This window comes from Pristiophorus japonicus, chromosome 23 (assembly GCF_044704955.1).
Source record: "Pristiophorus japonicus isolate sPriJap1 chromosome 23, sPriJap1.hap1, whole genome shotgun sequence".
Lineage (NCBI taxonomy): Eukaryota > Metazoa > Chordata > Chondrichthyes > Pristiophoridae > Pristiophorus > Pristiophorus japonicus.
This window is the reverse complement of record NC_091999.1, coordinates 8,088,842-8,102,781: the sequence shown is the minus strand read 5'-3', so window position 1 is coordinate 8,102,781 and position 13,940 is coordinate 8,088,842. Positions and strand designations below refer to the sequence as shown.

General features: G+C 53.7%; 1 protein-coding gene across 1 annotated transcript in view; it reads left to right on the top strand.

Moving 5' to 3' along the window:
- The first annotated feature begins 5,961 nt into the window (after window positions 1-5,961).
- The window catches only part of LOC139235618 (solute carrier family 22 member 17-like), a 32,279-nt gene continuing 24,300 nt past the window's right edge, over window positions 5,962-13,940 (top strand). Inside the window, exons 1-4 of the mRNA XM_070866661.1 lie at window positions 5,962-6,089; window positions 8,169-9,103; window positions 10,712-10,815; window positions 12,498-12,652. Coding sequence (XP_070722762.1) covers window positions 8,621-9,103; window positions 10,712-10,815; window positions 12,498-12,652 — 742 coding nt within the window. The 5' untranslated portion in view covers window positions 5,962-6,089; window positions 8,169-8,620. The remainder of the gene's footprint in view (window positions 6,090-8,168; window positions 9,104-10,711; window positions 10,816-12,497; window positions 12,653-13,940) is intronic.

The window sequence follows — 13,940 nt, the reverse complement described above, 5'->3', positions numbered from 1 at the left end:
TTGATGAACAAGGTCAGCGAATGCGGTGTCAGAGGACACGTAGCAGAATGGATCGCTAGCTGGTTTCAAGACAGAAAGCAGAGAGTACGGGTAAAGGGAGCTATTCACAGTGGCAGAAGATTGGTAGTGGTGTTCCACAAGGATCAGTGGTAGGACCACTGCTGTTCACAAGTTATATTAACGATTTAGACGTTGGAATCCAAAACACAATTTCTAAATTTTGCAGGTGACACCAAATTGGCTGGGATAGTCAATGCTGAGAAGGACTGCAACAAATTACAGGAGGACTTGCAGAATGCCCATATAATTAGCAAATGAAGTTCAACACAGACAAATGTGAAGTGTTCCGTTTTGGTACGAAAAATAAGGAGGTCACTTATTATTTGGAAAATACGAAAATGGGATAGAGGAAGAAAGGAATCTCGGAGTACAAATACACAAATCGCTAAACGTTACGACAGAGGTTAACAAGGCCGTAAAAAAGCAAACCAAGAACTAAGGTTTATTTTTAGAGATATAGAATTGAACAGTCGGGAAGTTATGCCAAACCTGTAGCGAACCTTGGGTTAGACCACACTTGGAGCACTGCGTACAGTTCTGGTCGCCATATCATAAAAAGGATATCGAGGCACTGGAGAGGGCGCAGAGAATATTTCCAAGGACAATACCAGAAATGCGAGGGTGTACATATCAGGAAAGGATGAACAGACGGGCACAATCCAAGGTCCAGGATTACGTGCTGAGGGATGCACTGAAGGTTGGTGCATCCCTCAGCTAAAGTTCCCTCATGGTACAGGAGGAGCATAACACGTGACCGAGCTCTCCTGCCAAAACTTAACCCTTAGATACACTTAAATTGGCGACAACAATGCTAAAGTTTACTCACTGTTAGTGAGGAGAAAAAAGAAAAACTACTCACCAATCACCAGCCAATCACTTACCCCCTTGGCTGTGACGTCACCTTTCTGTTTCTTTCTACTTCTTTTTGGCCTTCCCCCTGTAGCTGCACAAGCCTCTCGCTGACTCCCGGTCTCGCTGGCCTTTTGTAGGCCTCTCCGATCCCCGGAACTCCCGCCTCTCGCCGAACTCGCGCTGCTCCCGGTCTCGCTGGCCTTTTGTAGGCCTCTCCGATCCCCGGAACTCCCGCCTCTCGCCGAACTCGCGCTGTTCCCGGTCTCGCTGGCCTTTTGTAGGCCTCTCGACAGAGGTTAACAAGGCCGTAAAAAAGCAAACCAAGAACTAAGGTTTATTTTTAGAGATACAGAATTGAAAAGTAGGGAAGTTATGCCAAACCTGTAGCGAACCTTGGGTCAGACCACACTTGGAGCACTGCGTACAGTTCTGGTCGCCATATTATAAAAAGGATATCGAGGCACTGGAGAGGGCGCAGAGAATATTTCCAAGGATGATACCAGAAATGCGAGGGTGTACATATCAGGAAAGGATGAACAGACGGGCACAATCCAAGGTCCAGGAGTACGTGCTGAGGGATGCACTAAAGGTTGGTGCAGTTGCCGCAAAGGCACGATGGGGAAGGGCCAGAGTTTAAGGCCCTTCCATAAGAACATAACATAAGAATTAGGACCAGGAGTAGGCCATCTAGCCCCTCGAGCCTGCTCCGCCATTCAACAAGATCATGGCTGATCTGGCCGTGGACTCAGCTCCACTTACCCGCCCTCTCCCCGTAACCCTTAATTCCCTTATTGGTTAAAAATCTATCTATCTGTGACTTGAATACATTCAATGAGCTAGTCTCAACTGCTTCCTTGGGCAGAGAATTCCACAGATTCACAACCCTCTGGGAGAAGAAATTCCTTCTCAACTCGGTTTTAAATTGTCTCCCCCGTATTTTGAGGCTGTGCCCCCTAGTTCTAGTCTCCCCGACCAGTGGAAACAACCTCTCTGCCTCTATCTTGTCTATCCCTTTCATGATTTTAAATGTTTCTATAAGATCACCCCTCATCCTTCTGAACTCCAACGAGTAAAGACCCAGTCTACTCAATCTATCATCATAAGGTAACCCCCTCATCTCCGGAATCAGCCTCGTGAATCGTCTCTGTACCCCCTCCAAAGCCAGAATATCCTTCCTTAAGTAAGATGACCAAAACTGCACGCAGTACTCCAGGTGCGGCCTCACCAATACCCTGTGCAGTTGCAGCAGGACCTCCCTGCTTTTGTACTCCATCCCTCTCGCAATGCACCACGGTACACCCAGGGGGATGGAATCAGACCCCCCCTCGGCCTGTACTTGTTAATCTGCTTGTATACACAGAGCACCGTGTACTGAAACACGCATGTATACTGAACGTCTCTGCACTGTTTTAGTAGCTTGTAAAGAAAGGTAAATGTCCGTTCCGTGTCCTGCTTTCATCGGCACAGTGCTACATGTAACGTGATTAACGGATTGTACTAAACTGTACCTTGAAATGAAATGCACGCGAGTGCTTTGTATGGGACTGCTGCCAGTCTCCGAACCGATTGTGTGGGATCACTGACCGCATTGTACGGAACTATTTATACCAACGTAGCGTGAACATTTTTACACGAATGAAGTATATTTTTGAAACAAAACAAAGATGAGCAGGCTGGGGCCTCTTGAAAAGGGAGAGCTGAGGAGTGACCTAATCGAGGTCTTTTAAAACGCCGCAAGGTTTTGATCGCGTGGACACAGAGAGAACGGGGCCAAAATTCACCCTCCCCGAAGGGACAGCCAACGCGGGCTTTGGGCTGCCGATCGGGGAAAAAAAAATCGATGGGCCGTCGCAGTCGGGTGATTGGCCCTCCCCGAGCCATGTTCAGCTCGGTGGGGGGCCGGGGGGGGGGGGTAATTGAGTGGTGTGTACTACCCACCGGAAACGGCACGGTGAAGTCAAGGTGAAAGGAGACATTCCAGCGGAGAGCTCGGCAGTGTGTGGGCCGCTGGAGAGACACCAGAACCAGGATTTCCAGCAGCAAAAAGGGTAAACCTTTTCCCGGCAGTGCCTGCGCGAGGTATTCGAGTCGGTGCTCGAACGGGACACCCCCCCCCCGGAGCCTTGCCGCGATGGGGGTCCTTTGGTCGGGACATCGTTTTGTTCATTTCGGTAATTTTTTTTAAAAGGTTACAGCATCCACCTTTTATCAGTTTTATTTAAATGTTTTGGCCCCGTTCAAACCTGCTGAGTGTTGCTCAGAGGTTGGCACAGACGTTTGTACAGCTTTCGGCTCTGACCCTTTAGTGGAGGCCTGTGGGCTGCAGAGACCGGCTGGCCAGGGCTCACCCTGAGGATGGGAGGAGTGTTGGGAGGGCAACACCAGGTACACCTGCTCAGAAGCAGGGCAGCACACAGGGGAAGGTGTCAGCACCGTGCAGACAGGCAACGGGAGGCCAGACACACCAACGTTAGTGTCCTCGACCAGGCCCCAACATCCCCAGCATCGAAGCACTGACCAACACACTCGACCAGCTCCGCTGGGCAGGGCCACATTGTCCGCATGGCCCCCCAGACACGAGACTCCCCAAAGCCAAGCGCTCGACTCGGAACTCCTTCACGGGCAAGCGAGCCCCAGGGTGGGCAGAGGAAACGTTACAAGGGACACACCCTCAAAGCCTCCCCTGATAAAGTGCAACATCCCCCACCAACACCTGGGAGTCCCTGGGCCCAAAGACCAGTCCCGCCCTCAGTGGAGGGAGTGCATCCGGGAGGGCGCTGAGCACCTCGAGTCTCGTCGCCGAGAGCGTGCAGAGAGCAAGCGCAGGCAGCGGAAGGAGCGTGCGGCAAACCAGTCCCACCCTCCCCTTCCCTCAACCACTGTCTGTCCCACCTGTGACAGGGACTGTGGTTCCTGTATTGGACTGTTCAGTCACCTGAGAACTCACTGTTAGAGTGGAGGCAAGTCTTCCTCGACTCCGAGGGACTGCCTGTGATGATATCCTGTGTTACATATATTGAAAGAAACACATTTCTTGGGCCTTGTTATTTTTTCTTGTTAATATTTTGTTAATTAAATATTCCTTCTAGGAAATCACCGCACCCTATTTTGGGGGACAGCTGTAGGAATAGCCCCTTTTTACATTAACGACTTGTAACGAGTGTAACGTAGTCAAGTTTGCTGACGATACAAAGATGGGAGGAAAAGCAATGTGTGAGGAGGACACAGAAAATCTGCAAAAGGACACAGACAGGCTCAGTGAGTGGGCAAACATTTGTCAGATGGAGTATAATGTGGGAAAGTGTGAGGTCATGCACTTTGGCAGAAAAAAAATCATAGAGCAAGTTATTATTTAAATGGAGAAAGATAGCAAAGTGTCGCAGTACAGCGGGACCTGGGGGTTACTTGTGCATGAAACACAAAAGGATAGTCTGCAGGTACAGCAAGTGATCAGGAAGGCCAATGGTATCTTGGCCTTTATTGCAAAGGGGGATGGAGTATAAAAGCAGGGAAGTCTTGCTCCAGTTATACAGGGTATTGGTGAGGCCACACCTGGAGTACTGCGTGCAGTTTTGGTCTCCGTATTTAAGGAAGGATATACTTGCTTTGGAGGCAGTTCAGAGAAGGTTCACTCGGTTGATTCCGGAGATGAGGGGGTTGACTTATGAGGAAAGGTTGAGGAGGTTGGGCCTCTACTCATTGGAGTTCAGAAGAATGAGAGGTGATCTTATCGAAACGTATCAGATTATGAGGGGGCTCGACAAGGTGGATGCAGAGAGGATGTTCCCACTGATGGGGGAGACTAGAACTAGGGGGCATGGTCTTAGAATAAGGGGCCGCCCATTTAAAACTGAGATGAGGAGGAATTTCTTCTCTCAGAGGGTTGTAAATCTGTGGAATTCTCTGCCCCAGAGAGCTGTGGAGGCTGGGTCATTGAATATATTTAAGGTGGAGAGAGACAGATTTTTGAGCGATAAGGGAGTGAAGGGTTATGGGGAGCGGGCGGGGAAGTGGAGCTGAGTCCATGATCGGATCAGCCATGGTCGTATTAAATGGCGGAGCAGGCTCGAGGGGCCGAATAGCCGACTCCTGCTCCTATTTCTTATGTTCTTATGTTTCTCTTAACAGTCCCCGTTTTCTCCCTGTAAGAATATCCCTATTTTTGGAAGGAGGAGTGGGGGGAGGGGGAGGGATAGGGTTTACCCTCACTCTCTCTGTCACAATACTGCACCTTACTATTTTATAACAATTCCCACCCCCCCTTTCGCGATTTAATTTGGGGGGGGGGTGGAGCTTTAAGAATACATTTGACTTCCTCCTGTCTCCCTTTTTAGAATATTTCCCTCTTCATCCTTTTCCTCACCCTCTTTCCCTCGCCCCACCCTCTTTCCCTCCCTTACTCCCTCTTTCTTCCCCTCCCTTCCTCTTTCCTCCTCCCTCTTTCCCCTCCCTCCCTCATTTAGCTCTCTCCCTCTCTCCCTTTTTCCCTTTTCTCCATCTCTCTTTCCCCTCTCTTCCTCTCTCTCTCCCTCCTTCCTCCCCCTCTCTCCCTCCCCCTCCTCCCTCTCTCTCCCCCTCTCTCTCCCTCCCCCTCCTCCCTCTCTCCCTCCTTCCTCTCCCTCTCTCCCCCCTCTCTCCCTCCTTCCTCCCTCTCTCCCCCTCTCTCTCCCTCCCCCTCCTCCCTCTCTCCCTCTTTCCTCCCCCTCTCTCCCCCTTCTCTCTCCCTCTCTCCCTCCCTCACTCTCTCTCCCTCCTTCCTCCCCCTCTCCTCCTCCCTCCTTCTCTCCCCCTCTCTCTCCCTCCTTCCTCCTTCTCTCTCCCCCTACCTTCCCCCTCTCTCCCTCTCTCTCCCTCCTTCCTCTCCCTCTCTCCCCCTCTCTCTCCCTCCTTCCTCCCTCTCTCCCCCTCCTCTCCCTTTGCGGGAATTCCCCTTTAAGTGGCCCCACCTTTAAGAGTTTTGTGCCGACAGTGGGGTGGCCGTCCCTTTAATGTTTGGGGGGTGGAGGAAAAACGCGGAAATTGAGCGGATTCCAGCAGCGCGGGGACGCAGGGAGAGAGAGAGAGAGAGGAGAGATTGACCAGGAGCAAATGTTCTATATGTTCCTATATATATATCTATATATTTACATTACATAACAAACAGGATCAGCAGCGACTACAACCTTTGTCCGTCTGCAGTAAGAGCAGAGAATGTACATTCGTCACAGAAACACTTCTGGGAATCTCAAGTCAGGGCAGCGATTGCAGCAAATGTGATAGAGAGAGAGAATAAATATATCTGTGTGTATGTGTGTGTGTATATATGTGTGATTGTGTGTGTGTATATGTGTGATTGTGTGTATGTGTGTGTGTATATGTGTGATTGCGTGTGTATATATGTGTGTATATGTGTGATTGTGTGTGTATATATGTGTGTGTGATTTTGTGTGTAGAAATGTGTGTGTATATGTGTGATTGTGTGTGTGTATATATGTGTGATTGTGGGTGTGTATATGTGTGATTGTGTGTGTGTATATGTGTGATTGTGTGTGTGTATATATATGTGTGTGTGTATATATATGTGTGTGTGTATATGTGTGATTGTGTGTGTATATATATGTGTGTGTGTATGTGTGTGTGTGATTTTGTGTATATATGTGTGTGTATATGTGTGATTGTGTGTGTGTATGTGTGTGTGTATATGTGTGATTGTGTGTGTGTATGTGTATGTATATGTGTGATTGTGTGTGTATATGTATGATTATGTGTGTGTGTATGTGTGTGATTATGTGTGTGTGTATATGTGTGATTGTGTGCGTGTGTATATATGTGATTGTGTGTGTGTGATTGCGTGTGTGTGTGTATATGTGTGATTGCTTGTGTGTGATTATGTGTGTGTGTGTATATATGTGAGAAATAGAGACAGAGAAAATGGGAGAGAAAGACAGATATATATTTTATAGTGAGAGAGACAGAGACACAGAGAGACAGAGAGAGACAGAGTGAGGTAACACTGTAACTGACTGAGCTGTGTCAGTTTCAATACATTGTTGCAATGTAGGCAAATGTATCAAACAGACCAGAATTACTGTAGCAAATGTAAGAGAGATTGGGTGCTGATGACAAATCGTGTGTTTATAGTCTCATCACATATTGTAGTTATTTTATTAATGGGTGTGTCATTGTGTTTTCTACGGGGGGGGGGGGGGGAATGCTGGGGTCTGGAAGAGAGGGATGGGACAGTGTAGAGGGAACTTTATCTCTGTATCTAACCCCCTGTACCTGCCCTGGGAGTGTTTGATGGGACAGTGTAGAGGGAACTTTATCTCTGTATCTAACCCCCTGTACCTGCCCTGGGAGTGTTTGATGGGACAGTGTAGAGGGAACTTTATCTCTGTATCTAACCCCCTGTACCTGCCCTGGGAGTGTTTGATGGGACAGTGTAGAGGGAACTTTATCTCTGTATCTAACCCCCTGTACCTGCCCTGGGAGTGTTTGATGGGACAGTGTAGAGGGAGCTTTACTCTGTATCTCACCCCGTGCTGTACCTGCCCTGGGAGTGTTTGATGGGACAGTGTAGAGGGAGCTTTACTCTGTATCTAAGCCTGTGCTGTACCTGCCCTGGGAGTGTTTGATGGGACAGTGTCGAGGGAGCTTTATTCTGTATCTAACCCCATGCTGTACCTGCCCTGGGAGTGTTTGATGGGACAGTGTAGAGGGAGCTTTACTCTGTATCTAACCCCCTGTACCTGCCCTGGGAGTGTTTGATGGGACAGTGTCGAGGGAGCTTTACTCTGTATCTAACCCCGTGCTGTACCTGCCCTGGGAGTGTTTGATGGGACAGTGTAGAGGGAGCTTTACTCTGTATCTAACCCCCTGTACCTGCCCTGGGAGTGTTTGATGGGACAGTGTCGAGGGAGCTTTACTCTGTATCTAACCCCGTGCTGTACCTGCCCTGGGAGTGTTTGATGGGACAGTTTAGAGGGAGCTTTACTCTGTATCTAACCCCCTGTACCTGCCCTGGGAGTGTTTGATGGGACAGTGTAGAGGGAGCTTTACTCTGTATCTAACCCCCTGTACCTGCCCTGGGAGTATGAGGGGGGGAGAGAGTGATGAGGGTGGGTGGAAGTGGGGGGGGGGCGGGTGGGAAAGACTGAGAGCAATGGAGTGAGTGAGTGAGAGAGAGAGAGAGAGAGATGGAGGGGAATGAGGGACGGATGGTGGAGGAGTAGAGACCCACTGTGATAAAATTAATTGTCCTTTCTTCTCTCTTCAAGACCTGGTCATCGATCCATTCCGCAGTTGTCCCTCCACGACCCCGGCCTCTGACACCACACCTCCGATCTCCGACCCCACACCCCGACCTCTGACCCCAAACCCCTGACCTCTGACCCCACACCCCCGTCCTCTGCCCCCCACACCCCCGACCTCTGACCCCACACCCCCGACACCACACCCCCGGCCTCTGACCCTGCCCACTGAACCCCCAGACCCCTGACCTCTGACCCCACACCCACGGCCTCTGACCCCACACCCCCAGCCTCTTACCCCTCACCCCGGCCTCTGACCCCACACCCCCAGCCTCTGACCCCTCACCCCGGCCTCTGACCCCACACCCCCGACCTCTGACCCCACGCCCCCAACCTCTGACCCCACACCCCCGTCCTCTGACCCCACACCCCCGGCCTCTGACCCCACCCTCCGACTTTTGCCCTATCCCAGGCGGAAGATGGAGGGCGAGGCGGACCTGTTGGACGCCCCCTCACCCCCGCGGGACTTCCCGCCCAGCCCCCCGCCGGCCCCGGACCCCCCTCCCCCCCCTCCCCCCTCCGGCGGGCCGGCGGGCTACGACGGGCTGGTGGGGCGGGCTGGGGTGGGCTTTGGCCGTCACCAGCGGCTGCTGTGCGCCCTGACCTGCCTGCCCGTGCCCCTGGCTGCTGCCGCCCTGCTGGCCGACGCCTTCTACACCCTGGTGCCCCCCCATCGCTGCCGCCTGGACCCGGGGGGGCTGCCCGGCTTCCTGCGCAACGCCACGCCGGAGGAGGCGCTGGGGGCGCTGATCCCCCGGCCTCGGGACGGGGAGGGGGCCGAGGGGCCCAGCTCCTGCCGCCTCTACCGCTTCGCCAACGGCACGCGCCAGGGGGCGGTGCCCTGCCCAGACGGCTGGGACTACGCCGCGGGCGAGGGGCTACGGACCAACATTGTCACCCAGGTACGGGCAAACAACGCGGGCAAACAGCGCGGGCAAAGCGGCAGGCAAACCGCGATGGGCAAATGGGCAAACCTGCAGGCAAACCATGATGGGCAAATGGGCAAACCGGCTGGCAAACCGCGATGGGCAAATGGGCAAACCGGCTGGCAAACCGTGATGGGCAAATGGGCAAACCGGCGGGCAAACCATGAGGGGCAAATAGGCAAACCGGCAGGCAAACCGTGATGGACAAATGGGCAAACCGATGGGCAAACTGCGGGCAATGACGGCGGGCAAACCAGCAGGCAGTGGAGGCTACCGATGTGTTAGAATCTAACGGGCTCTTTTCGGGTCGGGGTGGACTGGAATCGTAGAAGGCTACGCAAGAAAGAAATCACTTGCATTTATATAGCGCCTATCACGACCACCGGACGTCCCAAAGCGCCTCACAGCCAATGAAGTACTTTGTGGAGTGGGGTCACTGTTGTATTGTGGGAAAGGGAAGTGGAGCTGGGTCCATGATGGGATCAGCCATGATCGTATTAAATGGCGGAGCAGGCTCGAGGGGCCGAATGGCTGACTCCTGCTCCTGTTTCTGATGGTCTTATGAAACGCGGCAGCCAATTTGTGCACAGCAAGCTCCCACAAACAGCGATGTGATAATGACCCAGATAATCTGGTTCTTTAATGATGTTGATTGAGGGATAAATATTGGCCCCAGGACACCGGGGAGAACTCCCCCTGCTCTTCTTCCAAATAGTGCCCTGGGATCTTTTACATCCACCTGAGAGAGCAGACGTCTCATCCCGAAAGACGGCCCCCCCTCAGTACTGCCCCTCCGACAGCGCAGTACGGCGCTCCCTCAGTTATGCCCCTCCAACAGTGTGGCACTCCCTCAGTACTGCCCCTCCGACAGTACGGCACTTCCTCAGTACTGCCCCTCCGACAGTGCGGCGCTCCCTCAGTACGGCCCCTCCGACAGTGCAGTACAGCACTCCCTCAGTACTGCTCCTCCGACAGTGCAGCACTCCCTCAGTACTGCCCCTCCGACAGCGCAGTACGGCGCTCCCTCAGTACTGCCCCTCCAACAGTGTGGCACTCCCTCAGTACTGCCCCTCCGACAGTGCAGCGCTCCCTCAGTACTGCCCCTCCGACAGTGCGGCACTCCCTCAGTACTGCCCCTCCAACAGTGTGGCACTCCCTCAGTACTGCCCCTCCGACAGTGCAGCGCTCCCTCAGTACTGCCCCTCCGACAGTGCGGCACTCCCTCAGTACTGCCCCTCCGACAGTGCGGCACTCCCTCAGTACTACCCCTCTGACAGTGCGGCGCTCCCTCAGTACTGCCCCTCCGACAGTGCGGCGCTCCCTCAGCACTGCCCCTCCGACAGTGCGGCGCTCCCTCAGCACTGCCCCTCCGACAGTGCGGCTCTCCCTCAGTACTGCCCCTCCGACAGTACAGCGCTCAGTTAGTACTGACACCGGGGATTCAGCCTCGATTTTGTGCTCCAGTCCCTGGAGTGGGCCCATGGCCCTCTGACTCCGAGGTTGTGAGAGAGAGAGTGCCAGCCTGTGAACCTCGGTGGATCCTCCGTACTCTCTGTGTTATACTGACCTCTCTTCTCTCTACAGTGGGACCTGGTGTGTGACTCTTCCTGGAATGCACCCGTTGAGGAGGTTTGCTTGATTCTGGGCTGTTTGACGGGATACCTTCTGATGGGATATTCAGCTGACAGGTACCTGCTTGAAGCCAGTGCAGCAGAGAGTCACCAGGCTGATTCCTGGGATGAGAGTGTTGCCTTATGAGGAGAGATTGTGCAGAATGGGCCAATACTCTCCGGAGTTTAGAAGAATGAGAGGTGATCTTATCGGAACGTATCAGATTATGAGGGGGCTCGACAAGGTGGATGCAGAGAGGATGTTCCCACTGATGGGGGAGACTAGAACTAGGGGGCATGGTCTTAGAATAAGGGGCCGCCCATTTAAAACTGAGATGAGGAGGAATTTCTTCTCTCAGAGGGTTGTAAATCTGTGGAATTCTCTGCCCCAGAGAGCTGTGGAGGCTGGGTCATTGAATATATTTAAGGTGGAGATAGACAGATTTTTGCACTGTAGGAGAATCAGGAACAACTTGAATTTATATAGTGCCTTTAGCAGAGTGACACATCCCACAGGAGTGTTGGGAGATTTTGCAAAATTGACACCGAGCTCACAAAAGGAGAGTTGAGGACAGGTGACCAAAAGCTTGTTCAAAGAGGTCGTGTCGTGAAGGAGGATCGAGAGGCAGAGAGGCCCAAATAACGGCTTGTGTGGCGCAGTGAGATGTTGTCTGTTTTATGCTTCTATGAAGCACCCTACCGGACATTAACGGCATTGTTTCAATCAAGGTGTGGCGCTCCCACAGTACTGCCCCTCCGACAGTGCGGCACTCCCTCAGTACTGCCCCTCCGACAGTGAGGCGCTCCCACAGTACTGCCCCTCCGACAGTGCGGGGCTCCCTCAGTACTGCCCCTCCGACAGTGCGGGGCTCCCTCAGTACTGCCCCTCCGACAGTGCGGCACTCCCTCAGTACTGCCCCTCCGACAGTGCGGGGCTCCCTCAGTACTGCCCCTCCGACAGTGCGGGGCTCCCTCAGTACTGCCCCTCCGACAGTGCGGCGCTCCCTCAGTACTGCCCCTCCGACAGTGCGGGGCTCCCTCAGTACTGCCCCTCCGACAGTGCGGCGCTCCCTCAGTACTGCCCCTCCGACAGTGCGGCGCTCCCTCAGTACTGCCCCTCCGACAGTGCGGCGCTCCCTCAGTACTGCCCCTCCGACAGTGCGGCACTCCCTCAGTACTGCCCCTCCGACAGTGCGGCGCTCCCTTAGTACTGCCCCTCCGACAGTGCGGCACTCCCTCAGTACTGCCCCTCCGACAGTGCGGCACTCCCTCAGTACTGCCCCTCCGACAGTGCGGCGCTCCCTCAGTACTGCCCCTCCGACAGTGCGGCGCTCCCTCAGTACTGCCCCTCCGACAGTGCGGCGCTCCCTCAGTACTGCCCCTCCGACAGTGCGGCGCTCCCTCAGTACTGCCCCTCCGACAGTGCGGTGCTCCCTCAGTACTGCCCCTCCGACAGTGCGGCGCTCCCTCAGTACTGCCCCTCCGACAGTGCGGCGCTCCCTCAGTACTGCCCCTCCGGCAGTCCGACTGTGATGGTTCAGCAGTTGAATATCTGGCTTGGTTTCTTGGACTTGCGGTTTTTGTGGGTGGGGCTTTGAGGGACTGGGTGTGGGGTTGGGGGGAGGGTGTGGCCTGTCGATTGTTTGAACCCGTAAAAGGGGAGCATGGGCGGGGTGACCATTGGAAGGCTCGTGGCTGACATGTCTCTCTCTCCCTCCCCACACCCCCCCCCCCCCCCACCCCCTCACTGCCCTCCGCAGGCTCGGCCGGAGAAACACCTTCATCATCTCGCTGACCCTCTCCATCCTCTTTGGGACGTTGGTGGCCGTGTCTCGCAACGCTGCCATGTTTATCCTGGCACGCTTCTTCCAGGGCTCTTCCATCGCCGGCCTCTTCCTGAGCCTCTACCTCATCCGTGAGTGTGAGGGGGAGGTGTGGGGCTGGGGAGAGCTGCGGGCAACGGGGGGAAGGGGGGGGGGAGGAGGGGAGAGGGAGGGAGGGGGAGGAGGAGCGAGTGGTGGGGGGGGTGGAACAGAGGGGCAGCAGGAGGAGGGCTGCAAGGGACAGAGAGGGAGTTGGGGACGGAGGGAGAGTGAGGGGAGCGAAGGGGAACGAGGGAGTTGGGGGAGGGGGGTGGCGAGAGGGAAGGAGTTAGGGAAGGACGGGTTAGGAGGGAGGGAGGGAGGGAGTGAGTGAGAGACAGGGAGGCAGTTAGCGGAGGGCGTGCGAGTGAGAGAGGGAGTGGGGGAGGGAGTGAGAGGGAGGGATGGAGGGGGGAACTGAGTGAGTATGGGGGGAATGGGTGAGGGGTCGTCTCTGTTATTCTATATATAAACCCCCCGAACCCCTCGATTAGATTCCAGCCTGTAACTCACTCCCGGGTATCTGTTATTCTATATATAAACCCCCGAACCCCTCGATTAGATTCCAGCCTGTAACTCACTCCCGGGTATCTGTTGCTCTATACATAAACCCCCGAACCCCTCGATTAGATTCCAGTCTGTAACTCACTCCCGGGTATCCGTTATTCTGTAAATAAACCCCCCGAACCCCTCGATTAGATTCCAGCCTGCAACTCACTCCCGGGTATCTGTTATTCTATATATAAACCCCCCGAACCCCTCGATTAGATTCCAGCCTGTAACTCACTCCTGGGTATCCGTTATTCTATATATAATCCCGCCCGAACCCCTCGATTAGATTCCAGCATGCAACTCACTCCCAGGTATCTGTTATTCTATATATAAACCCACCCCGAACCCCTCGATTAGATTCCAGCCTGTAACTCATTCCCGGGTATCTGTTATTCTATATATGAACCCCTCGATTAGATTCCAGCCTGTAACTCACTCCCGGGTATCTATTATTCTATATATAAACCCCCCGAACCCCTCGATTAGATTCCAGCCTGTAACTCACTCCTGGGTATCCGTTATTCTATATATAATCCCGCCCGAACCCCTCGATTAGATTCCAGCATGCAACTCACTCCCAGGTATCTGTTATTCTATATATAAACCCACCCCGAACCCCTCGATTAGATTCCAGCCTGTAACTCATTCCCGGGTATCTGTTATTCTATATATAAATCCCCCGAACCCCTCGATTAGATTCCAGTCTGTAACTCACTCCCGGGTATCTGTTATTCTATATATGAACCCCTCGATTAGATTCCAGCCTGTAACTCATTCCCGGGTATCTGT